Source organism: Halichoeres trimaculatus, unplaced genomic scaffold, assembly GCF_033239565.1.
Source record: "Halichoeres trimaculatus isolate MK-OKI-2021-1 unplaced genomic scaffold, fHalTri1.1 fHalTri1_scaffold_10, whole genome shotgun sequence".
In the NCBI taxonomy this organism is placed as follows: Eukaryota; Metazoa; Chordata; class Actinopteri; order Labriformes; family Labridae; genus Halichoeres; species Halichoeres trimaculatus.
In genome coordinates, this window is record NW_027437187.1 from 13458992 (window position 1) to 13485479 (window position 26488).

General features: G+C 41.6%; 1 protein-coding gene across 1 annotated transcript; it reads right to left on the reverse strand.

Annotated features, from left to right (window-relative positions):
* Positions 1–1282: 1282 nt before the first annotated feature.
* aars1 (alanyl-tRNA synthetase 1) lies at positions 1283–26425 on the reverse strand. The gene is made up of 20 exons (XM_074677706.1): positions 26322–26425; positions 23121–23277; positions 22780–22968; positions 20984–21129; positions 20251–20442; positions 18296–18440; positions 17807–17952; positions 16844–16952; positions 15962–16112; positions 15346–15470; positions 13561–13705; positions 13292–13470; positions 12945–13058; positions 12581–12787; positions 12264–12448; positions 7113–7221; positions 6480–6593; positions 6194–6400; positions 5637–5750; positions 1283–2429 (listed from the first exon to the last, which is right to left on the reverse strand). Exons 2-20 carry the CDS (start codon positions 23262–23264, stop codon positions 2250–2252), a joined length of 2901 nt encoding a protein of 966 aa, XP_074533807.1. The 5' UTR covers positions 23265–23277; positions 26322–26425; the 3' UTR covers positions 1283–2249.
* Between the last annotated feature and the right edge of the window lie 63 nt (positions 26426–26488).

The window sequence follows — 26488 nt, forward strand, 5'->3', positions numbered from 1 at the left end:
CTTAATTACTGTTTACTCTTGAACTCAGAATTTCTTACTAGGAACTTGGGGGCTTCGAAGTCAGAACAGCAACCTAGGTGGGGGGGCCTTCCAGTTGGGCATTCCCACTCGGATCTCGGAAATTCCGACTTCTGAGTACAAACGGAACACACCATTTGGTATTTGAGGCCCACTCCTCCATGGTATCATGAATAAGGTAGGAGATCCTTATGTGATGACCTCATCATTTCAGCGCGTCTCAACAAGATTTTGTGCTAAGGACAGACAAATTCAGGGATTTCCACAGCATTTCAAGATGCACTGGTTTGAAAATTTGTCACACTTTAAGTACGGGCATAAACAAAATACCCCCTCTTTAATGAAACCTTATTTATAACTGTGACCTTTAATTTCCCATCATTGTTGAAAAGACATTTCAAACATGGACTATCATTTCACAGCTGCTGCTTTAGGAAAAATTGTAAACTTTTTTTTTTATTGTTAAAGAAGTCGCCTGGGTAGCTCTAAACGTTAATATAAAGAGTGCATTTTCAGTCAAGCAGTTTCTTTACAATCACTGTTATATCGGTAACTGGTGAATCCTCCCTCTTTAACACTAGTAGCACTCAAAAATATTAGACATAGAAATCAGATAAAAAAATAACACAACAAACCAGGACAGATTTCCGTTTTCCAACTCCAAGAGGCTAGAGCATAACCTACTTGGAGTACGACTGAGAGCTTTTGTAATTGGGACAGGTATGTTTTTGTTTTTTTTAAGGTTTGTTTATAAAGAACAGATATAGTTCACATGAAATTCCAACAAACTGACTACAGCAGTCCAGTGTAAGTCTCATAGTGTTTATAGGGAATGCTAATTTGCAGCCCTAGTCCCTGGAAGGCCTGGTGTTGCTGTGTGACCTTTGGTAGAATGTCAGGGCTGTGATTAAAGCTTGTTTGTGCTCATCCTGACTGGGGAAAAGCAGACAAAGCAGGTGCAGTATTTTCCAGAACTTTAACTGCTCAGGTCACATCCTACCTAAAGATAATTTACTAACTAATTTACATTACTTTCTCTTTTAACCAGCTTTTGTTGATAGATTGTCCTACCTAATGAGTTTATAGCTCCATCATTTCTGTGCAGTGATCCACATCTAATGATCTCAGTTTGACTTTGCTTCTGTAATTGATACTTTTGAACTTTACTGAAGTTCAGAGGAAACTGTATCCAAGCCTGGATGAAATTGACCACCAGAACAAATCATTCAAAGGTTGAAAGGAACAAGAAAGACTCGTGGTATTTACCAGAAGTATTTATTCCAATCCCACAGGGTGACATTTCTCTGACATGAATGGCTACAACGATGAAAAACATCAATATCAACAGTCTGCATTCCATGGATGTGAAATGTCAGAGGGAGGAAGTTACACAGATTGAGTGAGAGACATTTCCATGATCATTAATATTATTAGTGAACTATTAATTTACTTAATTAAACCCATGGGCTTGATACATGTCAGACAATGGCTTGTTATTGGAAAATACTAAAATACAGCTACTGAGTACAACTCATGTCCAACCAATCACAGGAAAGAACCGAGGCTTTCATCCACACAGACGGACGAAGCCACTGCTCAGGGATCAGATCAAAAGCAGTCAGCCAACACAGGACGGGCTGTGTACACTGTACCTGAATTATTTAAGAGCTGGTTTTGTGCTTTACTCGTCTTTTAGGGGCTGAGCTTAAGAGGTGTAGAGAGCCAAAACCTGCAGGGGATTAAAGGCAAGGTGCTTTAGGGGTCGAGGTAAAAAGCAGAGAAGATGAGACACAAACACAGTGACGAGATGGAGGTTATTTAAGGAAGCACAAACAGGTTTAGTTTCTTCACCTGAGCAGTATGGAACGTATAGAAACTAGATCCAAAGAGGAGTCAATCCTTTACCTTCTCCTCCATGACGTCATGAAGAGGAGACTAAAACTGATCTAATCCATCAAAGATTTTTTTTTTTACAGTGAAGAGTTTTACAAGTGCCAATTTTTAATCAAATAAAGAAAAGAAAAAAACATGTGGCTCATTAAGCGCTGGTCTGATGTCAGTGGTCATTTGTTGTTCCTGCAGGAGTGAGATAACAACCTGGGAGTTTTTTAACCTTTTGACCCAAAGGCAGAGAGGAGAGCACAGGAGGCTGGAAGCAGAGCATCATCTGAAGTCTACACAGGCAAGATTCAGGACTCCTTCTCCACCACAGTACACCTCCTCCACTCCACTCAGTTCTCTCCCAGTTTGAGCCGCGCGAACTCATTAGCCACCTCTAGCGCGTCCTGCAGGCCCTCTGTGTTCCTCCCTGTGGCCTGGGCAGACATGTCCTTGCCTCCTCCTTTGCCATCCATCAGGGGGCAAATCTCCTGGACCCACTCGTTGGCCTTCAGACCACGTTTTGTCACTTCCTGTAGAGGGGAGTGAAGGTTAAGACAGATCTGGCATAGAGAGATTCTCAGCACGCTATGGCCCAATCCCAATCTCTAGCCTAAAGCCTGAGCCCTAAACCCTCAGGGACTTTATTATCGCAAGGTGTGCAGGCAGTCAAGGTGTAGGTATATCTGTAGTTCAGTTTCCATTACACCCTTTCGCAAAATAAAAACAATATTTTATAAGTTCTGTTGCCAATTCATGAACATTTGTGTTTTTGTTTTATTTACTGGTCAAACTGTCGGCCGTGACCGCATCAACTCAAAACAGGCAGAACAAAACACTGAATGAAAATCATCATTTCCTGCTCGCCTGCTCTCCCACTCACACACATCTCTCCATGCCTCCTGCTGCTCTCTGACCTGCTCACAGCCTTCCTGACGCCTTCATTACTAACAGTCAAAAACACAAACATCTGCACTAAACACAGAACTATCAGCAGAGCTGTTACAATATGAAAGCCAGAGTCTGGATGTGTGGCAGTAGACACATACAAGGAGGTGAGGGAGGTGTGTTATTCACGTCCACTGACATGATTTTGCATAAAAGGTGTTTCCATTGCACTTTAAGGATAAACTTCAATATCAAAACTTCTGAAAAACCACCTCATGAGAACATAAAAACTTTTTTATCAAAGTGTGAGAGGTTTTTCAACATTTTGGTGTTTCCATTACCATTTTTTATTGCGATATTTTATTTTATTAGGTTTTGTACAATTCAAGGTATAATGGAAACTCAGCTTATTACACAGACCACACAACTGAGTAGACATGTCACTCCCTGAAAAGTGAAGCCAAAACATTTAGCGCTCCCTCCCTGTTTAATGGCTAAAGCAGGGGTGGCCAACCAGTCAGAGACCAAGAGCCACAAAAATGACCGTGGTACTACAGAGAGCCACATCACAAACCGTATCTTATAAAAACACTCTTCCTCTCACACACAAACAAAACGACATAAAATGAAAATCAATACATTATAATTTTCAAAGGGAGATTTACTGTTTGTTAGTGTGTTTAAATTCCTACTAGAGAAGAGAAACTGAAACTTAAGTATCAATTCCAACTGACCCCAACATTGGCATATATATATATATATATATATATATATATATATGGTTTAGATAGATTGGCACACCACTACTCATAACTATATATATATTTTTTATGAATGGATCAAAGAGCCACACACCGAAAGGCAAAGAGCCACATGCGGCTCACGAGCCACAGGTTGGCCACCCCTGGGCAAAAGTATAGATTTTAAAGTTCCTCTCCTCAGTATTAACAGACGGGACACAATTCAAAGGAAAGACAAAAATCAGAAACTTCTCTCAAACATAATTTCTGTCATAAGTTTCATCATGTTGATCTATGCTCCAGTATTTTTAGCTAACAATGCTTTAACAGAGGACTAAGGAGCATCATGCTGTGACTGACAGTTCTGCTGAGAGTTGAGTTCACTGGATTAACAAAAGCCAAGGAGGAATGGCAAAGACAACATGAAGGACACTCACACACACCAGAGTTATTTAACTTTTAAACACTGAGTGTCTACACTGTGCCAACCTGAGAGCTCATTGCTGTTTCTCCTGGAGATTAACTGTGTGTTTTTGTCAGTAGAACAAGCTCTTTTGGTCAGTTTTATGATTCTGCCGGCCAATTTGTACTGTGCAGACCCTTGCTCCAAACAATTACTGTGTCCCAACTTGTGCACTTTTGTACTTACACTCCTTAGTTTGAGTGAATAAGTGTGTTCACACTGGCAGTAAGGAAAAACGCAGTGCACTTTGATTTTTTAAATGGGGCGCTCAAAATGGTCAGAAGGTTGAGTGTGGAACAGTGGACGGTTTTCTCATTGTAATTAATGAATGAGAGAAGAACACCTTCAAACGGTTGTGAAATGTGATCGTGGTTTCCGTTAAGTGCAAAGCTGCAGTGTTTCGTGCTCTCCTCTAGTAAGAGCAGAGTGGACGCTGTGTTGTTCATGTGAGTGTGCTTACAGAAGTACACAATCTGGGACACATCAAATGTTATCTGTGCAATACCTGGGTCTATGCTCGGAGGGTATTTTGGCATTACTTTGTGTAACTTGTGGTGATGTGTCATTGTTACATGCTATTTGGTTGGGAAAATAGTGGTGTTTATTTTTATTTGATTTGGTCACCTAACCTGTTTTTTTCTTGCCAATAAAACAATAATACGGTAATTCTTGACTGTTTTTAATTATGTTTGTGTTTCCTTGATGCGAGCCGTTTTGGGGACCGTAACAGTCATTACTTCCTGTTAATAGCCAATGGTACATAAGGGTTGAAATGGTTTGGTAAAGGTTAGAAATGGGACTCATTGTCTTGACATAACTAGCATCTGTTACCTCCGCCAAGGAGGTTTTGTTTTGGGAGAGTTTGTCTGTCTGTTTGTTTGTCTGTGAACAACATAACTCAAAAACTTACAAACAAGTCTAGATAGAATTATCAGGAAATGTTCAAAATGGTATAAAGAAGAAGTGATTAAATTTTGGAGGTGATCCGGATCATTGTCTGGATCCAGGATTTCTTTAAAGGATTCTTTATCATTGTGAGATAGGGCCGCTTTCACCATATGTGTATATAACTCCACCATAAATGGTCAGATTGCTTTGAAAAACAATACAAGACAAGGTCACCTTAATTTCTGACAGATGTTAAAGTACGATCCAGATCCTGACAATATTCTAGATACTAAGATCCAGAATATGAAATATGTACTGGGTCATCATATTTTTCAACACTGTCAGGAAACAAATTATCATACAACTTGTAGCAGACAGTCTGCTGAAAGGAAGTATAACATTAAAGTAGGACTAAAGCGTAGCGTGACAATCACAATATGCTTGGTGGAGGTCTCAGCTACTGAGACAGTCTCAGACAGTGTCACATTAAGATGAACTTGTTTCAGTTCTCCTTTTCTAACTCTTCTTGCCTCACTTTATTGAAACAGTGTGGATAAACAATGTGTGTCACTGATCTTGCCGTTAACCACGGGTACAATTTCATGCTAAGACGTCCACATCAGGTTGTCTGTGTGCAACATAATGTGACAAAAAGCAGCCTACACTGGCACACCCTGAGAGAGGAAGATCCACACAGTCTGGAAACCACAGGTTCTGAGATCAGGACTGGACCTGTTTGACTGAACATGTGGGTGTGTTACCTCAGGGACTTGACACAGGCAGATAATCTTGCCAGCCTCAGGGTCGATTGTGAAGAGCATGGCAGCGGTCTGAGGGGACTGAGTCTTCAGCAGCTTCAGTGAATCATTCAGAGCCTGAGAGAGGTGAGGCGAGAGAAAGAAAGTTGAAGGATAATCACAAAGGGTGGAAGAAAAAGGAGGTGAGAAGGAAGAAACAAGGAGGGAGGAAAGAACAGATTTCCTAATCAGCACGATTGATGTCTCAAGGTCAGAATTAATGGGCCACGGAGCTGATTTGGTCCCGTGGCAATTACACAATGAGATAAGCCACACGCATGCCTGAGAACTGTGCACTGATGCAGATTCACTCCATTTGAATAATGTTTGTACTTTTATTTTTGTGCAGGCAGCTGAAGGCAGATGAAGTTGAGGTTTGGTTAACAGTTTTCCTCTCGCTTAAGTGTGACTGCTTTCCTTCCAGGCTGATTGGTACATTAGGATAAAACTACACACGTCTAGTGAGGAAGAAAAGCTTTGAGTTACTTTATTTCAGAGTAATCTTCAGAGAGACTGCTCACCTTGGCTGAGGCTCCACTCTCCATCACCATGATGAGCAGTGGTTGGTTGGGGCTTCCTGCAATCACTTCATGAGTCTTCTCCAGGACCCTCTTCTGGATGTCAGCCTTGTAGCTACGGTCCAGATCGTCCATGATCTTCTTCAGACCCTTAAGGTTTTCCCTCATCTCGTCCTTTCTCCACTGGGAGACCACTGCTGTGCCTATCAACTGCAGACAGGACAGGAGTGTTGATGCTTCAGCTCAGCTCTGTTTATGTGGGACAACCTGGTGTCTTATTGAAACTGACCTCTGTCATGTCTGCGATCTCTTTCTGGACGTCCTTGTTTGGAGCCTTTTGCTGCTTCACCTTGACTCCCAGGGCGGACAGAGACTGCTGCAGGGAATCTGCTTTTCTCTGGGCCTGAGACACATGAGACACCAGAGGCATCAGACAAAGACAAACAGCAAGAAGTGAAAGATGGAATAAGGAAAAGATAAATATGCAAAGCATAGGAAGTAAAGAGGACAAAGAAAAAGATTAAAGCGAGGCTCAAACAGCAGTTGTTTTCTAAAATTAGTACAGATTAATTTGTCTTCAGGGCTGAGCAGAGGGGGGTAGCACGATGCCTCCATCTTTCTTCTCCGAGTTCAACAAGTCAAACACAAGCTTCATTAAAGTTTCAGCGCTGGGACCCATTTAGGACACAAAGAGCATTTTTTAAATTTTTACTTTGACATGCCAAGCGTTTAACTTAAGACAGGCAGGTAAACACTGTGGGAATATTTACCATGGTGAATCTATGTTCCCTCTTTAAAACCTTTTTTTAAAACAAGTGTAGGTGGATGTGGAGTAAAAGAATAACACTTCAGGCCAAAGTAGATGCATGTCTGTGTGTGTGTGTGTGTGTGTGTGTGTGTGTGTGTGTGTGTGTGTCCTGACCTTCTGGGCCTCTGTTCCTGTCACAGCAACAATACGGCGGATGCCCTTAGCGATGGCCTCCTCCGAGACGATGACAAACGGTGCTGCATGACCCGAGTTCTGCAGATGGCTGCAGATAAGAGAAACAACAGCACACATTACCAACAGGGTGACACGACTGTGGGAGGTAGCAGAGAGGGAGAGCCACGAGGAGCAGGAGGAACAAGAGCAGCGGGAAATAAACATTACAGAACAACAGCAGCAGGAGCGCAGGGATCTTTGAAGTAGGGCTGCAGATTAAAACGACATCAAAGAGGAAAGAAGTGAAACAAGTCCACACCAAAGTGAAGTCATTCTCTACCAAAAGTAGCATGATATGGGTGAGGGATGTCTCCAACAGAGCTTTAATCAGAGCCAAGTCTAAGAAATGAACCTCCACGCCTGAGCACATTAAACCCTTTTGGCTCAAAAACTAATGAAATGAGATGAAACGTCTAACGGTTATATATCCTGGAGTCAGACAGTCTTGGCATCGAGGTGAATATTGCAGCCAGGAGCAGGCAATGTGAAAACTGTTAGAGCAAATCTAATCACTAGATTGAGCTCTGCACAGTGTCACAGCAGTCACAGTGTGAGGTCCACAAATCCAATCACCGACTTGTATTTTACACACCAGCACCAGGCGAGTCTGACTGCTCTGAAAACCTGAGTTTGGCAGTTTTTTTTTCTAATTTCTATTCTCTTGTTATGTTTCAGCAGTTTTTCAAACTTGATCCAAGCCAGAATATAAACAGTTACCAGCTGAACTTTGCATTAAATGGTAAACACTAAACTATGAGCAGAACACACTTTCCCTTCCTAACATTATTCTGCTGCTTTTAACAATTTCACTGACAATGGAGAAAGTCAACAGACACTCACATTGAACAGGGAACCGTTTTAATGTGACCATGAGCCTTTGCAGCAGAATCAGTGTAGTATGAAAATGAGAAATGAGTCATCATAATTATGGATAAACTGTAAAACAAACTAAACTTTCCTGCTCAGCGTCTGTGTCTCATCCCATGAGCAGTTAGTGAACTGTGAGGCTGGACTGTCCACATCAGCCCTGCTCTGGGAGTGAGGGTGAGAGGAGGTGAGGTGCAGGCTTCAGAGCTTGATTAGCAAAGATATTAAAAGGACAGATCACTCCACTTTGCTGCACAAAAAAGGAGCATCATTGATCGTCATTATGGGCTCCTGGTGGAGCACAGGTGGCGGCGACGTTACGCCTGCTGGTCTGCCTAAAAATGTGTTCTCAGTACACCATGGAGATGTTAATGGATGAAGTAATAAGATAGGAAGCTTTGCTTTTTAATGATACAAATTGCACCGTGTTTGTCTCAGCCTCCTGGCTGCTGAGGCCTATGGCACGAAGCGCGGTCAACTTATCCGCGGTAACTCCCATCTATCCAGGATTGAGTAACCGTAACAATGGCAATCAGGATAATCGATAGCACGACGCAAGTTATCAACACGGTAACTCAACCCAGGATTGTCTCATCAAGAGCCATGAACGCGCACGTAAAAGAGGAGGGCTCAGAGGCAGCTGACCAATCACAATCATGAGCGACTAAGAAAGCTCCATACGTCACCGATGAAGAGCAGCGGCTAATGCAGCAATACAAGGAGAGAAGCAATAACTCAATAAGGTGGAACACGGTAGCAGCGGCCAACCGCAGGCAAAATGCATGGCAACGCATAGCGGACTGTGTAAAAGCCTAAGTTACTCATCAGTGGATCAGTATGATAGTGATCACACTTCTTAATCTCATAAAATAATACATGCTACTGTGCAAATGACTTGCGTGTTTTCCAATTATCATGTCATTGTCCCAGATGTAATCCTTCTGGAGTCAGAAAAACATGGGAGCAGATAAAAAACAAATACAAGAACATCATCACGTCTGATAAGTCTGTTTCAAGCAGTGGCGATTGCTCTAAGTCTACAAGAGAAGCTCAGCTTCCCCTAAAATGTTCCCAAAAAAGTGGTGATATGTTCTGCTGTGTGTACATTTCATTGATAAAATCTGAGTTAGAATTTCTTCATCTTTTGTTCAGAATCAGCTACCTATCACAGGTAACTGGCTCCACCTCCTTCTCATTCATCCTGGGAACGCTATGAACTCGTCCCTAAATTACGTGAGTGCAGCAGCCAACACGGGATGCCGTAAACTTGCTCAGCTGCTCCGCATCCCCGACAGAGTACATGTAGCTGCCCGGCAAAGAATCTCAGGGCGATGCACAATGTCTGTGGGACAGTCAGTGCACCGCTCCTGTGGGTTGCACTGGCAATGTACGGCTCTAATATCTCACAGAGGTAGAGTAGTCCGGGTTGTCAGAACCTATACCTCTCATACAGCAAATCGTCGCTTTGATCGAGTGGATCTGATCGATCTTTAAACACCCTTTCTCTTCTTAAAGCTCTTCTTACAACTGGTGCGCCTCTGTCCACCAGGTTTGGGGGAAAAGGGCAGGCTATCGTTTCTGAAAAGCCGATTGGCCAGTGGGAGGGGCTTTTTATAGGATCAGATTCAACCTCCAACTTATCCTGCTCCAGGGCAGGATAGCCGTGTAGAGTAGGTCACCATGGTGATCTACTCTGACAAAAAAGGAACCGGCTTCGTGCTATCGGTAATCAAGAGTTAACCCTGAAGTTATCTCGCCAAGACACAAATCCTGTTTCGTGATATAGTAGGGTGACCAAGCGTCCTCTTTTACCCGGACATGTCCACTTTTTACGTCCTGTCCGGGGTGTCCGGGCGGGTTTAATAAATTCACGAAAATGTCCGGTGTTCACTGATTTTCATAGGACCATTACGCACGTCCGTAAATTGACCGGCGCTTGCAAACAATACGATGATGCGCATCACTTACCGAGAGGCTGCCTTGTGGGCAGGTCTGCTCTGCGCGTGCACACACGTAGAGAGTGAGAAGATCTGAGAGAAGGCGAGAGAGAGAGACATAGACGGAGAGCGGAGAAGACGGGGCTATTTACACAGCGGAGCTGTATTGCACGGAAGATGCCTAAGCGTAAGTGCAGCTTCACAGATGAACTGCAAAAAAAAATTTCCGACATACCGTCCCGTTCGGGACAAGTGGGAGGGGGAGTGAACCGTGTGCAAAGCTGGCACATATGTCTCAGTGTCCAATAAAGGTGCTGGAGATCTCAAAGCTCACATGGACACCGAAAAACAAGACATGACAATGGCATTTCATACTGTAAAACACCACAACAGCTACAGGTCCATGGACTGCACCAGTGCCTTGCTAAAAAAAAAGACATTTACTGACTCTGACGTTGCTAAAAAGTTTAGGAGTGCTGGCACCAATGTCCGGTACCTGGCAATCGGTACCAGTGCTCAACGGTACAAATTTTCTGTACTTTTTTGTAGTTATGTGGTAAAAAATTTCAATTTCTTTAACAATATTATATATATTTTTTTCAATTTAACATATATATCCTTCAGTATATACCCTTGCAAAGCTGTGTTCATGTCCATCATGGAAAATCGACTATTCTTTCACTTCCTCACAGTCACAAGGATGTGTTCAGGTACCTAAACGTGGTACCTTTTGATTTTACATGAATCGGTACTCGGTACTTTTGACAGAATTCGGTCGGTACCTTTTGAAGTACCTGATTCGGTACCCATCTCTAGGTGTAATAGCCCCCCATTCTGTTGAAGTCACTCATGAAGCACTCAAAAAAATCCAGTACTGTGGTGTTTCCACAGACTGGAGTAACCATGGGGCAGTGAAAATATTAAGAATATAAGAAGCCTGTCTGAATTTGTGCCGTTGTCCTCTTTTTTGGAAATCAAAATATGGTCACCCTATGATATAGGCCTCAGGTCAAAGAGAAAGCATCACACTACTCTCACAAACATTGCAAAAATGACTAGGGCTTGGTACCAATGATCGATTTAAATGCTTTGATGTTGATTCAGTAAGAACTAGAAATTCAAAATGTGGTATGCCACCTCACATTTTTGAGCAACCCAAACATCAGACTTAAAGGTTGAAGGAGCTGGCTTTACGCTTCTGCTGCTTTGATTTCGATTTTGTTGTTAATGGGTCTAATGTGGAGGGCTGCACGGTGGTGCAACGGTTAGCGCTGCAGCCTCACAGCAAGTAGGTCACCGGTTCAAATCCCCACCTTGGCCGGTGGGTCTTTCTGTGTGGAGTTTGCATGTTCTCCCCGTGCATGCGTGGGTTCTCTCCGGGTACTCCGGCTTCCTCCCACAGTCCAAAAACATGCTCATCAGGTTAATTGGTCACACCAAATTGTCCCTAGGTGTGAGTGTGTGCGTGCATGGTTGTCTGTCTATATGTCAGCCCTGTGATTGACTGGCGACCAGTCCAGGGTGTACCCTGCCTCTCGCCCAATGATTGCTGGGATAGGCTCCAGCCACCCACGACCCTAAACAGGATAAGCGGTATAGAAAATGGATGGATGGATGGGTCTAATGTGGCCTCCGTCCATACAACGCAAATAACACGCACAGCCTCCTACTGGTCTGGAGGTGAATCAGTTTGAAGGATTTGCTTAATCAAAATATGAACTGGACAGGAAAATATCCCGATGCACATCAATAACTGTAATCTGAGCAAGTGTTTAGGTCTTATTTTTATTATTATTTTCTATTATTAGAGTTAATTAGCCAGTATTCATCAAATAATAAAAGATAAAAAAGATGATATAACTGCTTTTAAAGAGTAAAAAGAAATCTGCCAATAGGGTGAGTAAAATGTGTTTGTCTTGTTTCTTGAAATCAGAATAATGTCTGAACTCAGTAATATTTTATTCAGCACATGCTGAAAATTTGGACAATGAATAATAAAAAATAGAGTAGAAGGTAAACACATACTTTTAAAAATGCTCCCTCCTGTTGGACAATTTTCAATGTACATGTGCATTTTGTCCAGATTTAGAATTAAAAGCAACATCGTTAACCCAGGGATGTTTGAACATGAGCTTAAGACATAATACCCTCTGCTACATCCTGCTCGTAATTTGTTGCTACGTCTTTATCTAAGTACTAAGTGAGTGGAGAGGAGTACACAGACACCACTCCATGTATCATTTTTACTCTGTCTCAAGTAGAAAACAAAGGAAAGCATCACACTCACGTTCCACCACAAAACTCTATAGAGGTGAGAGAACCAGCAGGACTGTTGGGGTCTTTCACCAGCTCCTCGACAGGAACTCCAACAGACACGACTCTGACAGGGTCAGGGTAGGTCTCGTCAAACACAGCACGCAGACCCTGGATGGCCTTGGCCTCTGCGAGTGGGACCTCCATGGCGTACACCTCCTGCAGAGAGCAGAGAGTGGGAGGGGAATAAACAGCTGGTGGCTTAGAAGGAGTTTTAGCTCAGCCACTGGAGAACAGATCCAAAAAGAAAACTAGATGAAACTCAAATCAGGGTCATTCCATGTTTCTCACCTTTCCGTCTCTTATCATAGCGCAAGCAATCTCCTCAGTCCGCCGCACCTCTCCTGTACTCAGAGCACCTTTAGCTGTGAAGTCAAAGCGCAGACGATCTGCAGCAACCAGGGAACCCCTCTGGTCTGCCTCCCCTAAAACCCCCCGCAGGGCGAAGTTCAGGATGTGTGTGGCAGTGTGGTTGCTCATGATGGGCCTACGGCGAGCCTTAAGAGGGGACATGTCAGATAAGGGTTAGTGTGAAAATAAAGGCCAACAGACAGAAAGCATAACACTTTAAAACTTTTCAAACTTTTTGAAAACAAAAAAGCTGAAGTTCTTTATTTTATGGTGAATCTTTTTTAAGCTCTGCGGATTTTCTCACCTCATCCACACGTAGGGTAACACGGTCTCCAACCTTCAGCGTGCCGTAGACGGTCCCCACATGGAGAACATAACCTCCTCTGACCTGCGTGTTCTTCACTGTGAACTCGGTGCGCTGCGAGAAAACAAAGACAGAAAGCACAGCATGGTTAGGTTAGTTTAGAAATAAAGCTGCTAGCTAAATAAGAGCACCTGCTCACACATCTTCAGTGACTTTCACTGACTTTTCTGTTTAGCAACTAGGCTGGCACTTTAGGTCTTTTAAACATTGCCCAAAACACATAAAAACACATGAAGCAAGACTAAAATAACGATGCAGACACATCCCCTCTCTTTTGCTGCACCTACATCCTCTGTGCTCTCGTCCTCTCGCAGCATGTAGCCCTCATCAAACGTCTGACCGCCCTGCTCAGCATAAAAGGATGTCTGGTCCAGCAACACGCCACACTGCTGACCTGTCGTCACCTCGCTGCAGAAGGCACGGTCGTGGCGGAGGGCCAGCACTGTGGCAGTGGCCTGTTCAAAAGCTGGAAACACAGAGAAAAAGAGTTAGAGTGTGAGTGCTTTCAAAATAAAAATGTGAGCCAAAGTTGTTTAAAGGAATCAAAATCACTTACTGTAGTTGCCGTCTTGATCTGAGGTGTACTTGTATTTGGGGGAGTCGTCTGTGGCAGGAACCTTTTTGTTTCTCAGCTCATCAATTGCATAGATGTCCAACATGATATGATCCTCGTCTCCGGCGCCCTTGCCTTGGGATTTTAACTACAAACCAGAACACACATTGTGCTGTTACTCCGGTACAGAATCCAATCCCTGACTTTTCATTTGTCATTTTATCCCAGGAGCAGTTTTGTAGTGTCCACTTTGTGGGGGGAAAGTTTCACTTAAAGAAACATTTAAATGTATTCAAACAAGTGTTTCAAGTATCAATCCTCCAAGGCATTTTTTTTTTTTTTACACCAGAGAAATTTTGAGTCAGGCAGCTTGTGAGTCTGTAGCCACCAAGCTCTCCCCCCTGAGGTGGGTGGAGCCCTTCTCCCTTTCCAAAGTGTACGTGTGTGTTGTCGTGAAGTTAAACAGTCTGCCAGCGAGTAACTTATGGTACATGTTTTGCATCTTATGGACCTTTTTGCACTTTCTATACACTTTCTTACTTTTGTTTTTTTGATTGCTGCTGTGACTTCAATTTCGTTGTACTTGTTACAATGACAATAAAGTTATATTCCATTCTGGCCCCGCAGACACACAAACAGGTGCCAGAAAAACCAAGACCAACTCACTTGAGGCAGCCTTCCCTTTAAGCTGCTTATTCTACTCATTTCAACGGTGTTTTAGGTTTTGCCATTGTATCCTTTAAGTACTGGTCTTGAGATATTTTAAGCAGGGATGGTATCAAATCATAATTTGGTAACACAAGTCTTGTCACACTTATTTTACGTCCTGTCTTTGGAAAACTAATCATCACAACCTGATGAGAGTGGACGCTGTCCTTTTAAACATAATGTTGAACATTACGGTGACAGTTTTTCTTATGTTCTTAAGATTTTTTTAAAGTTTTTCCTTTAATCCTATGACCAGTGCCCGTCAGAATTTTGAAATTAAACAAGAGTGGCATGCACACTTTCATTGAGTTTTAAAAAAAATGTCACCAAAGATCAACTTTTAAAGTCAGGATTCATCAGAAGGGAACATCATCACCTTTTTGCCTCATGAATCCAATGTACATGACAGGTTAGTCAGTTAAAATCTGTCAGTCTAACAAGGAGGACAGCTCCAGAGCCAGTTTGTTTGAGTACACCCATTGACTGTGATTGGACAGTGGTTGGGAGGTTGTGGTAACAACAATACTGTGGCGTAAGTAAGGCACAGTAAGGTCAATAAGGGTTCACTTACACATCAGGTTCATGGCCCCCAATTCTAACTCACAGTGCAATATTAAAGAACGCTGACACAAGCTAAGATAATATCCACAGGGGAGATGACGTAAACACTGTTTTCCTCTCAGAGCAGTTAAGTTAGGGGTGGGTAAAAATATTTATGAGTCAATGCATCAAAATATTTCCTCTGCCAATTCAATATCCACTCTGCAAATCCCCTGAATCAATTCACCTTCTGGCAGGGGGGGCTTTAGAGTCTGACATTTGGGTTGTTTTACTGCTCCAAAACATGAGGTGACATGCCACATATGTTTACATGGGGCATGAATATCGATAATTGAAGCATTTATATCAATATCGAATTGAATCAATGTTGAATCGAATCAATATCGAATCAAATCAAATCGATATTGAACCGAATCACAGCCTAAAGAATTGAGATATCAAATTGTCAGGTTCTTAGCCATACCCAGCCCTAAGTTAAGTCTTAATCCAAACAATGAGAAGATACCAGAGCCTCCTCACCTGTGCTGCCTTCTTCTCCTCTTCAAAAGCAGCCATGTCCACCACCATGCCTTTCTCCTCTGCAATGAGCGACGTCAGGTCCAGAGGGAAACCGTATGTGTCATACAGCAGCCAAGCTGTGTCACCTGGATGAAGAAACAGTGAATGAATAAGAAATGAGTCATATGCCACACGATATCCGGCTCATGCAACAACAGTCAAAGACTACACATTAAAATGTTATTTTCCACCTTATTGTTTGTCAAATCTGTGAGAGCTGATACATTAAACCATTGAGGTTCACGTGTCTGTGCTTGTTATGTAGTTTTTTTTTTAACAATTCAAAGGCCACCGTCTGATTAGACTTTCTGACAGAGAGGAATATAATCCTGTCATAATAACCACCCTTCATCACTTTACCTGGACAGGCATGAAGGGGAACACACAGGTAGGGCTAATTTATTGATTTTTGTCCTTTCATTAAGCCCGTCTGTGTGGTGTACTTGGGGACTTTTTCATGCTCTCTGTGCTGAACTTGAATCTTCTTACAGTGTTTTTCTGCCCGGTTATGCTAATCCTTCACCTCTCTGCAGTAAAATGTGAGTTAATGTCTTGTTTCATATCATGGTAGACTTACCTGGAATGGTCTTGCAGTCTGCCAGGCTCATGATCTTCCTATCGAGGATGCGGCGCCCCCTGCTGAGCGTTTTAAGGAACTGCGTCTCCTCCTCATTAATAATTTCCTTCACCATTTCAGGGTCTTTCTTTAACTCTGGAAATGCATTACCCTGGAGAATTTTAAATAAAGGAGATGGAGTTAGGAGAGAGTGTGGGGGAGGGAGGGGAGACAAAGATGGAAGATGGGAGAAGAGATCAAAGAAAAAAAAGAGAGGACATTAAAAAAAAACTAAAACAAATGTCTTATTTATAGCAATGTTCACGAGCAAGAAGTAGAAAGTCCCCAGTTTTTTTCCAAGTTACACCAATTTTCATCCATCAACAGGAACTATTATTCTGATTAGTAATGAATGAGATGTCAGGGTATCTGCTCACATTTAACACCAGACTAAATGTTTATCAGGGTCTTTTTGAGACTTTTATTAAGGAAATGTAATTCTCCTCTCCTCTTGAAAACCTTTAAGTAATTTAGTTTTTGGGAACTCTAATTGCTTTTTGCAAACATCCGTTATACAATGATGGAGTAATCAGTGTAATCAGGGTCCTTAAAACTATCTCAGTATTAGCCTGAATACAAACAAGCCCAGGGAAGACTTTTATAAACATTTAGTGAGTCACAAAGTTTTCATCGATCTTAAACCAGGAGACTGTGTGAAGCATGCTGCTGCTAAATCAAGACTACTCAACTAGAGAAAACAACATACAACATCTAGACAGTAACGACTTAGAAAATATATAAAGTCAAAATTTTATAGTTTCATACAAACAACACAGGTTTTCTTTTAAGTGTTATTATTATTGAAAAAAATACACAAACAAAAAGTAGTTGAACAAAACTAACCAGTGAATCCACCACCACGTCCACCAGAGAGGCAAAGAAGCCTTTCTGAGCTCCCAGCTTCTCATGGGAGTAACGAACAGCACGACGCAGGATCCTCCTCAACACGTAACTAACCATGATGGAAACAGTAAATTACATTAGAATCAAACATCATCAATCAAAAAGCTATAACGATTTTGGAAACAGAAACTTCAGGCACAAGTCATCATGGTACATGTTTTGCATTTTTAAACCACTTAGGCCTTGTACACACACAACTGGGTATTTTCAAAAACAACAAAACAAACGTTCGTTTTTAAAAATACTTTCGTCAATAAGTGCTGCGTTTCAGGCGTTTTGGAATCAGAATCAGAATACTTTATTGATCCTTGAGGGAAAATTTCATTTCAGTTACATCCCTTCCAAGACATATAAGAAAACAAACTTGGACGTGGGAAAAAAAAACAGGAATGGGATAAACCTAGGAGCCCCCAGTGATCCAGCGCCCCTTTGCAATAGATGTGAAATGACAACATTGGGAGAAGAGAGGGGAAAAAAAACGTGAATTCCAGACTGTTCCCCAAAAGGTGTTTCAAACCCTGATTTGGCAGTATTCTCCAGGCGTAAAACCTGTGCCAGCCAAACAGAAAATGAGCCCTGTCATTCAGCTGTGACATTTGGGAACCAAACACTGTTTCCTGGCGTCTACACGAAACCATAAAACCAGAGTTTTCCAAAATCTTCACTTTGGCTGGACTTTTCAGAAAACATCGTTTCACATCCTAGTGACGTGAAACTGTGGTTTAATGTGAAGAATAGGCATAAACATATTAAAACATATGCAGTTTCCCAGATACCAGGTTACGTGTGGACATGACCTCAGATACAAAAGGAGTAAAGCTATTCCACACACAGATCACATCACACTCTGCTCCTCCTGTTAGATTTGGGGTTTATGTTTCTCTCCTGATGTAAATGTCTCACCCTCTTCCTGTGTTGTCAGGCCGGCCGCCGTCTGATAGGGCGATGGTGATGGTACGGGCATGGTCAGCCAGTACACGGTAGGCCATATCGATGCCGTCGGCATCCTCAGCACCCACTTTTCCTGAGTAAGCCCGAGCACCTGTGCCCTGAAAACACACACAGGTTCTGCGGTAAGTGGTGTAAACAAGAACTTCATCTGAGGATCCCAACCTCTTTACAGATACACACTATAGCTCTACTTTGATTCATGTCATAAATGAATGATATCACTGAATGATGTTTTACATCTTTCTTTTGTGATTCAGAGATTCTCAAACAGTTTTCTGTTTAGACTTTATCTGTTTTCTGAAAGTCAAGTGTCAGCAGCTAAATTGTTAAACATTTAAAAAGTATTATGAAGTAAGTTTTATGAATTTATGGAATGGTAATGTGCATCCTCTCTCCTCCTATGCTTTTCTTTAGTTAAACCAACATGGAGTATCTCTTTACCTTCTGAATAGCTTCAAAATATGGAATGAAGAGGTCGGTGTCATAGTTTGACATTTTGTTCTGCAGCACAGAAACCAGCCGTTCCAGACCCATCCCTGTGTCAATACTTTTCTTCGGCAGCGGCTTCAGGACCGTCTCTGACTCTCTAGGTAGGAGGAGGCAGAAAAAATGAGTTTAAAAAGACAAACATGGTCATCTGTAACTTTAAAACTTTTCTGAGAAAAGTTTTAAAGTTACAGAGAGGGCAAGCTGTTTTAGTGAAATCCCACAAAATTAAAAAACAAAACAGTATTCAAGGAAATGTTTTATTGTTTTTCTTTGATCTACTGAAGGGATAAACATATAAAATCAGATAACAAATAAACAACAGCTTATACAAACAATTAAAGGAATTGCTAATGGGAGTGGAAAGGAAGGGTGTGCCTTTGCAGCCATGTAGTAGAAAATTATGATGTACTAAAGAAAAGAGGTGAGAGGTGTGTCCAAATTCCGGCATCACCTGATGTTAAACTATGATTAGGGTTTGGGTTTCCTTTCAATATTAAATGGGACATATCATGCTTGTTTCTCCTTTTCACTATACCAGACTAGGATGCCTGTTAAACATTTCTGCCCTCAGTACAAGTCATTTAGTTCCTTCATTGCCCCACAAAAGCGTTCTCAATATCCTCATTTTAGGCCATTCTGAAGATCTCGTTGAAACGCTCCGTTTAGAGAATGACCTCCAGTAACCTCGCAATGTCACAGCCCTTTGTGCTCTGATTGGTCAGTTCTATCAGAGGGGCGGAGGGGGTAGAGCCAGGGGGCGGTTTTTGCAGCATGGCAGTATTTACAAAATCGCCATATTGGATGGAGCAGACTGAGCGAGTTTGCTGTTTGCCAAAACTTCACCGTAAGGCATTGATAGCACTAATAAAATGGCAGAGTGTAGGATACGTCCTTTTGTATTGGACCCCGAGTCAGACCTGGACGGTTCTGCAGCTCAGGAGGAAGAAAATCCACCTCGACACAGATCATCTCAGGACGCTTCAGTGTGGAGAGTCAAACCGGTACTGTAACATGTATAGTTCATACGTGGAAATATAGGCAGACTTCACCAATAAACTATTTGTATAACAGGGCTCCATCCTGCTCTTTCACTTTTCTCTGTCTGTTTTATCCATCATGCTGAAAGTGTAGTCTAAAGATCGCCTCTACCATCAGTTCGTCACTATGTTTTTACCGCAGCATTATTGTGGTCCAGGTTCACACTGCATGTCAGAACAAGCATGCAAATATCACAGTCACACAAGTATTACGACGTCTGCTAAAACTACAGTGTTTTAACTGTAAATTCACTATGTAAAGCTGAGCTGCTCAGCAGAGCAGAGTCCCTGCATCCAGCATCTGAGGGGGGATACTTGGCTCTTGGTGGGTGTATCCCTCGGTGGCGGTCGTGTGACTAACTGACATCACAGAGGAGGAGCTGCTTTATCAGATTACTCCAATAAAAAGAAAGGATCCTCGTGTCATCATAAAGGTCGAAATCTCGAAGCCAAATGGCAATGGCCTATTTTCAGAGGCATCAAATCTCGTTCTAGGATATCAGAAAAAATACAATATCTCATGTTTTGAAAATTCAGGGGGTGTAAGGTCTTGTTTTCAACTTTATTATTTTATATGCAAATATTAAATCAGGGATCAGCATGATATGTCCCCTTTAAGATGTTTCTTGTGTAAGCACATTTTTGGAATCACTCTGATCTGTTAACACGACACTACAAGGAAGAGACAACCAGACTGAGTCATGCAGAGTTTTGTGGATCTGGGTTTGTTTAGATTAGTATAGGGAGGAATAGTTTGAAAAAAAATCAAAAATTATGGTTTCCATTTGCACTGATTTAACAGCTTTATTTTCCATCTGTGTCATGATCTTTTATCAAACTCTAATCAGAGTGTGCGTTTCAGTCCATCACCTGTTGAACTGGATGAACACCAGGTTCCAGATCTCCAGCACGTTGGGATCGTCCATGTTCACCAGGTGAGCAGCGTCTCTTCCTCCGATGCGGTCGTAGTGAATCTCACTACAGGGGCCACAGGGACCTGTGTCTCCCATCTCCCAGAAGTTATCCTTCATGCTGCCGGGAAGGATTCGAGCCTCCTCCATCCTGAGAGAAACAGGGAGAGAGGATTATATTCAAGCATGTGTTACAGTGGGAAAAACTGAATGTACTTGAAGATTATGACTGTTCAGAGTCCAGAATAAGGTTTTTGTGTGTAAAGTTGTATTTTCTGTTGGTTGTAAAAAGTTTCCTCATTGGCATCTCAGAATTACAAAAACAGTCTTATAAAGAGGTGTTACTTAAGAGTTTCAAGTTAGACCATGTTAGCCAGAAGCTTTGATTAATTAGATAAGTGTTGTAAACTGTTGTCAAAATACTAAAGAGGGAAATGTCCAGTTTTTAGCTGTATCAGGATACAAACGAGGAATTGTGATTCTAAAAAGGTTAATGGAGGTATGGAGACAAAGATGATCTTTGAGAAGCTGATGCAGGCAGTGTGGTAGCTCAATTTCGAGGAAATCAAAAATCATGCATTATATTATATGTTACAACAGAGACATAAAGACAACCCAAGCTGATCAAAGAGGCTTCAAAACAAATGTCTTCATCCGACATGTTCATCATGTAATTTTCAAATCTTGCTCACCCTAAATCAATCCAGATCTGTTTGCACTCCAGGTCAGGCTCCAGACCTGCTTCAGCGCTACCTCCAAAGTAGGTGACGTAGAGACGCTCGATGGGAATACCAAACTCCTTGGTCAGCAGCTCCAAGGCCATCTCACAGGCAAGTTGCTGTAGGGAGAGACGGGATTGTTTTAAAAAGGAGCAACATAAGAGACAATAACTCAAGAAGGAGAGATTACATGTGGACTAGAGAAAGCAGAGTCAAGTGGGGAGGGACAAAGAAGCATTTAAAATCATCGTTTAACATCCACATTTTTAAGTTAACACAGATATAGTGTGACTGTTACATTTGAGGACAAATCCATCAGATCAAGCTGCAGTTTTAACTCTTCAAGGTAAATGTCACAGAAACATGATTTTCTATTGTCCAACCACTGAGTTGGGATTAGGGATTAAGAGAAAGGTGTTGCAGAAGCACAGCAGGATCTATGTACATCCTTTAAACCACATGCAAAACATGCATGTCTGGGTGTGTGTGTGTGTGTGTGTGTGTGTGTGTGTGTGTGTGTGTGTGTGTGTGTGTGTGTGTGTGTGTGTGTGTGTGTGTGTGTGTGTGTGTGTCTGTGTGTGTGTGTGTGTGTGTGTGTGTCTGTGTCTGTGTGTGTGTGTGTATGAAGCTCCCTTGTTACTGTACATGTTGTACCTTTCTCGCTTCTGTAAAATGCTGCAATGTAATGACACAAGTGTCAAGCTAGATTTAATGAAAAAGGTACGAGGGCATACTGACAGCAGAGCTGTGTGACTGGGTCTTTGCAGACTCATAATATGTGAGGAGATCCTGTTAACTATGGCTGACACTTCACTGATTATATACCAGCCTGCACATACCTAAACCTCTGTGAGCTGACTGTCTCTGTAAAAACCCTCAAATCAGACATTCAGGAAACAAAAATAAAGCAAAGCTAAACAAGTATAGCATTACTATTCAATCACAGACAACAGGTGGAAATGTCTGATAAGTACCAAAGAATTGAAGCAAGGAAACATCAACATACGTTTTAGGTATTTTTGAAGGAACTGACAAGTTGTTATCAACTTAAAACTGCCCTACCCTGGATACAACTGTCAGTAAAATGGTATTTGAAGAGGTAGAAGAGGTTTCACAAGCATTATTGATGATTCCTTACTGCTACAAGAAAACATCATCTACTGCTGTGACATAACTATTTTAAAAAGAGAATGTTATGCTTTTCTTTTAGGCTTTTTAATGTTCCTCTGGTTCCCTGTAGCAGCTTAACATAATCTACAGCTAATGAAATCCCATTTCCTGTCACACTGTTTTATACAGCCCTTTTTTAAAACTTCTGTCTGAAATACTTAAAGCTTCTGTCTCTTTAAGACTCCCTGCTCCACAAACCCCCTTCCCTCTGATTGGTCAGCCCTCTGGAGGCCTGTTGGGAGTCGAGCTTGGTGTTTGGACCCTGCCCCTCCAATGTGTCATGAGCAAGTTAGTAGATCCTGTGTTGACCTCATCATTTAACCAAATCTTATGAAGATGTCATGCTGTTTAAAAATGCAGTTTTTAAACAGTTGACAGACAGATTTAGCGATTTCAACAACATTTGAAATGTAACATTTGGAAAGTTTGCACTTTTAGTATCTAGCATTGTTACTTGTATATGTTTAAAATGTGGGAAAGTGTAACACTCCCTCTTTAAGCTCAGAGCTGCTGGCAATAGTAGCAGCCTAAAAACTGAACTATTTAAACTTTAACTTTAAAACCAGTGAAGATCATGAAAAGGTGACCAATAACAATACCTTAAAGTAGTCCCCAAAGGACCAGGAGCCAAGCATCTCAAAGAAGGTGTGGTGGTAGACATCTTTCCCCACATCGTCCAGGTCGTTGTGTTTGCCTCCTGCTCTGATGCACTTCTGAGTGTTGGCTGCACGATGCAGCTTTGCCATGGGGTGGGATGGATCGATGGTGTTGAGGAAGATGGGCTTGAACTAAGAGAAAGGGCAGGAAAAGGAATTCAGATGAGAGATTTTTCAACATTAGTATGACAGTTGGAGTCCAAAAGCAGTGAATTGGTGAGCACAAAACCAAGAGCCAGGCTGAAGAAGGAGCACAGAGTGGTGGAGAAGCATTGATGGTGTACCTGGTTCATGCCAGCATTGGCAAACAGCAGCGTGGGGTCGTCCAGGGGGATGGTTGATGAGGAGTGGACGTACTTGTGCTCATGGCGGCGGAAGAAGTCGATGAACTTCTCACGGATCTGGGCTGCACTCATAGAGGAGTCCATTCTGACCAGCTCTCTGGAGAAAAACACAGAGATAAAATGATAACATAAACAACGAGCATGTTCTAACATGCAGCTCTCAGAGGTGGCAGGCATTATTAATTAGCTTAATTAAAGTCTTCTGGGTTCGTTACCATGTTTCAACAAAACAACACGACTCTGAAACCTTAGTACAAGCAACAACTGTCTTTTCTGTGTTTGGCCATCTTGTGTAAAACAGCTGAACCAGAGCCTGCTTAGCTTGAGTTAAAGGTTGTCACCAGAAAAAAAACACTACAAAGGTTACAACAACTTAGTAGCCTCGTCCAACCAGTCAAAACAAACAGTTTTTGTTTTTTTTTACCACTGTACAGGTTAAAAATTCACATAAATCAACAGAAGTTTGACTGCACCCTGAAGAATGACATTGTTTGACCATGGCTACTTTATAAATGGCACATGTCTGTGGCCTGTTTCTGGAAGTTGTGCATTTTGTGTCCTGGATGGTCAAAGAGAGGGAACAGAAACTCCAACTTGCTGCAGATCTCTTCGTCTTTGATGAGACTGCAATAACCTCGGTCATAAAGCACCATAAGGCAATTAAACTAGTTCCAACCAGTAAAACCTGCTGGTCCTATCCAGCAAGTCAGACATCAGCCTGAGGGTCCACTGTGCCTCAACTCTGCTTCCAGAGATTGGACACACTTTCACTTCAAACAGGAGAGTAGATCATGCCGTGGGATGCTTGTGTTTGAAACACTCAACACCAAAAAAATAAATTCTAAACTGTATTATTTAAGATACATGAATGTGGTTTTTTTTTCGATAGACCTATTGCAAGGTGAGAAACATGGGAATGCATAGCATCAGCTATTATTTATGTTGTAATAACAGGGAAACCATACACAGATTGTTTTAACCCCAGTAGCTACCTCTTAAATGTCTGTGGTTGTGTTGAGCTGTACAGTAGGCAAAGATGCTGATAGAAAGTAGAACTGCAATACATTTGCCATTATTGTTACTTATTCATTCAAGCACTATTTTTTGCAACACAAGGTATTCCACTTTTGAGAAAGCCAAAAACCATCTGTCCACTTTAGTCATTAGTTAAAATAATTTGTAATGTTTGATGTTAAAATGCAGAGTATTTTCTCTCCAAACCAAAAGATATCATGAGAGAAACTCACATTATGGCATGATAATTTATGTAGTGACGCACATTTTTTTTTTCTTTTCTTTTTTTCCTTTTATTTCTCTCACTTGCCACAGGAAAAAATGTCTGATTTCAGAGCCTGACAGCGCGAGGACTCTGCTCTACTCTGTCATTTCCCTTCAACAAATTGGCCTTTGGCTCTTCTCGTAAAGCAACGGCAAGTCAGGAATTTGTATTCTGCCAGGACCTGCTGCCAGGGTTTGTGGAACAAGCAGTTTGGTATCTGGAGGTGGAAAAAAACTGCATTAGATTTGAACAAATCAGACTTAAATCTAAGTATGTTTTGAATTTGTGTTTTTATATTTCTTAAATCAGTGATTGATTGCTCGACTCACAGGGGACACAGTTTGGTTTGGTTTCTTCATATAATCTATATATTTGTCCAGAAACAGCCTTTAGGCCCGACAAAGTGCAACATCAGGTAATGCTTAACCCATGTTTACACCTACAGCTAACAGTGAGAAAGAGCAGCAAAAAATGAAAAAAAAAAAAAAAAAATCATCAGAGAACAGGAATTGTTTTGAACACATTTTGTGGAAAATCCCATCATCTAATAATATCCCCTAAAAATTTGTTATTGCCTCTTATACGCATAAAACCTAGCTACATTTTAAAAGATAGGCTTTCTTTTAACTGTGACTCTCATACAAGCATAAAATTCAACATTTTCTTTACTTAAATTTCAAAACCAAATGAAACTTTCCAGAAAAATGTTTCTGTGGTGATTTCCATTATCCTTCTCTGTGGTGAGTCCTGTGGTTCTTGTTTGTTCCTGAAGCTAAATGATAATATTTTGCTAATGTTGGGCTTATTCAGATACTGTGTGTGGTTACTGCATGCACCATTAAACTTATACCTCATCTCAAAAATCTTTTGTACTTAACTTAAGACCTTGCTTAATCAAAATAATGTTTGAGGAAAAGAATAAAAGCGTTGAAAATTCAGGGACATTTAGAAGAAATTAAAACCTTTGGGGTTATCTCAAGAAACAAAATTGAACACTTTGAACACTGGATGATTTCAATTGAACCGATAAACTTGAAGCATTTTGGCCCTTGTGCCAATCAAAACATATAGAGTGTCACGAAAAACATTATATTGTCTATAATTAAAAAGCAGCAGTTTAATTCCCTTAACTGCATTCATTCATAAACTAGGTGGTAAAGGAAACCACACTGCTGGTGCCTTCAGCTCTCTGGGGCCACCAGGCTGACTGTAAACAGCTCCTGTCCCCATCCTGACAACCAAATCACCTTGCTGGTAAGTGGTAACCAAAGGAAGAAGCAACATCAGGGTGATGGGGTGGAAATCTTTGACAGCAACAACAGTGTTATGAGGAAATAGTTGGCAATGAAAGGGCTTTAAGTGTTAGTAAATATCAAAATGGAGATAGAAAACAGGACATATTATCTAACATCAGGACACAACAGGAGATCTGCTTAGACTTAAACGAAAAACGCAACATATTAGTTTTCAAAATGTAGCCCATCTGTGTGCAAAACTTAACTCTGTTATTTTTACTTTACATTCGGATTGATAGTGTCCAAACAAACAGAAGTTTAGGTATTTCTATAAGACTTTATAGTACCACGAGTTAAAAAGGTTGTGTTATGCAAGAGAGCATTATTCATCCCAATCTTGCTGTCGAGACAGCATGTATGATCAGCTGATAGTAAACTGTTGTGAGTCACAAAGGTACAACTTAGCTTTGAGACTGACGTTAGCAGGATACTAGCCAGACAAGCTACTTCTGTGAGTTCAGCCCAAGAGGGTATTTTAACATACTACTCTGATGAAAACTGATTCGGGTGAATGGTAACGTAGGCTATGACCAATTTAATAGCCCTCAAGGAAGTTTCAATACTCACGGAAGTTGCAGTTCTCGCAGGTTGAATGAGTAGCTGCTCCCAAACACACAGCTTTAGTCCACGCTGCTCGACCAGAAGGAAAGTACAGAGGGAGCGAACACGTCTACGGCTGCAGCTGATTGGTCCGCCGCATCGGCATGTCCGCTAATCTCAATTTCCATTGGATA

Coding starts and splice junctions, on each gene's coding strand:
- aars1 (XM_074677706.1), bottom strand. CDS start 23,264: ATGGACTCCTCTATGAGTGCAGCCCAGATCCGTGAGAAGTTCATCGAC. Junction 20,443..20,983: donor CAGATCTGGATTGATTTAGG/GTGAGCAAGATT, acceptor TGTTTCTCTCAG/GATGGAGGAGGCTCGAATCC. Junction 18,441..20,250: donor GTGTTCATCCAGTTCAACAG/GTGATGGACTGA, acceptor CCTCCTACCTAG/AGAGTCAGAGACGGTCCTGA.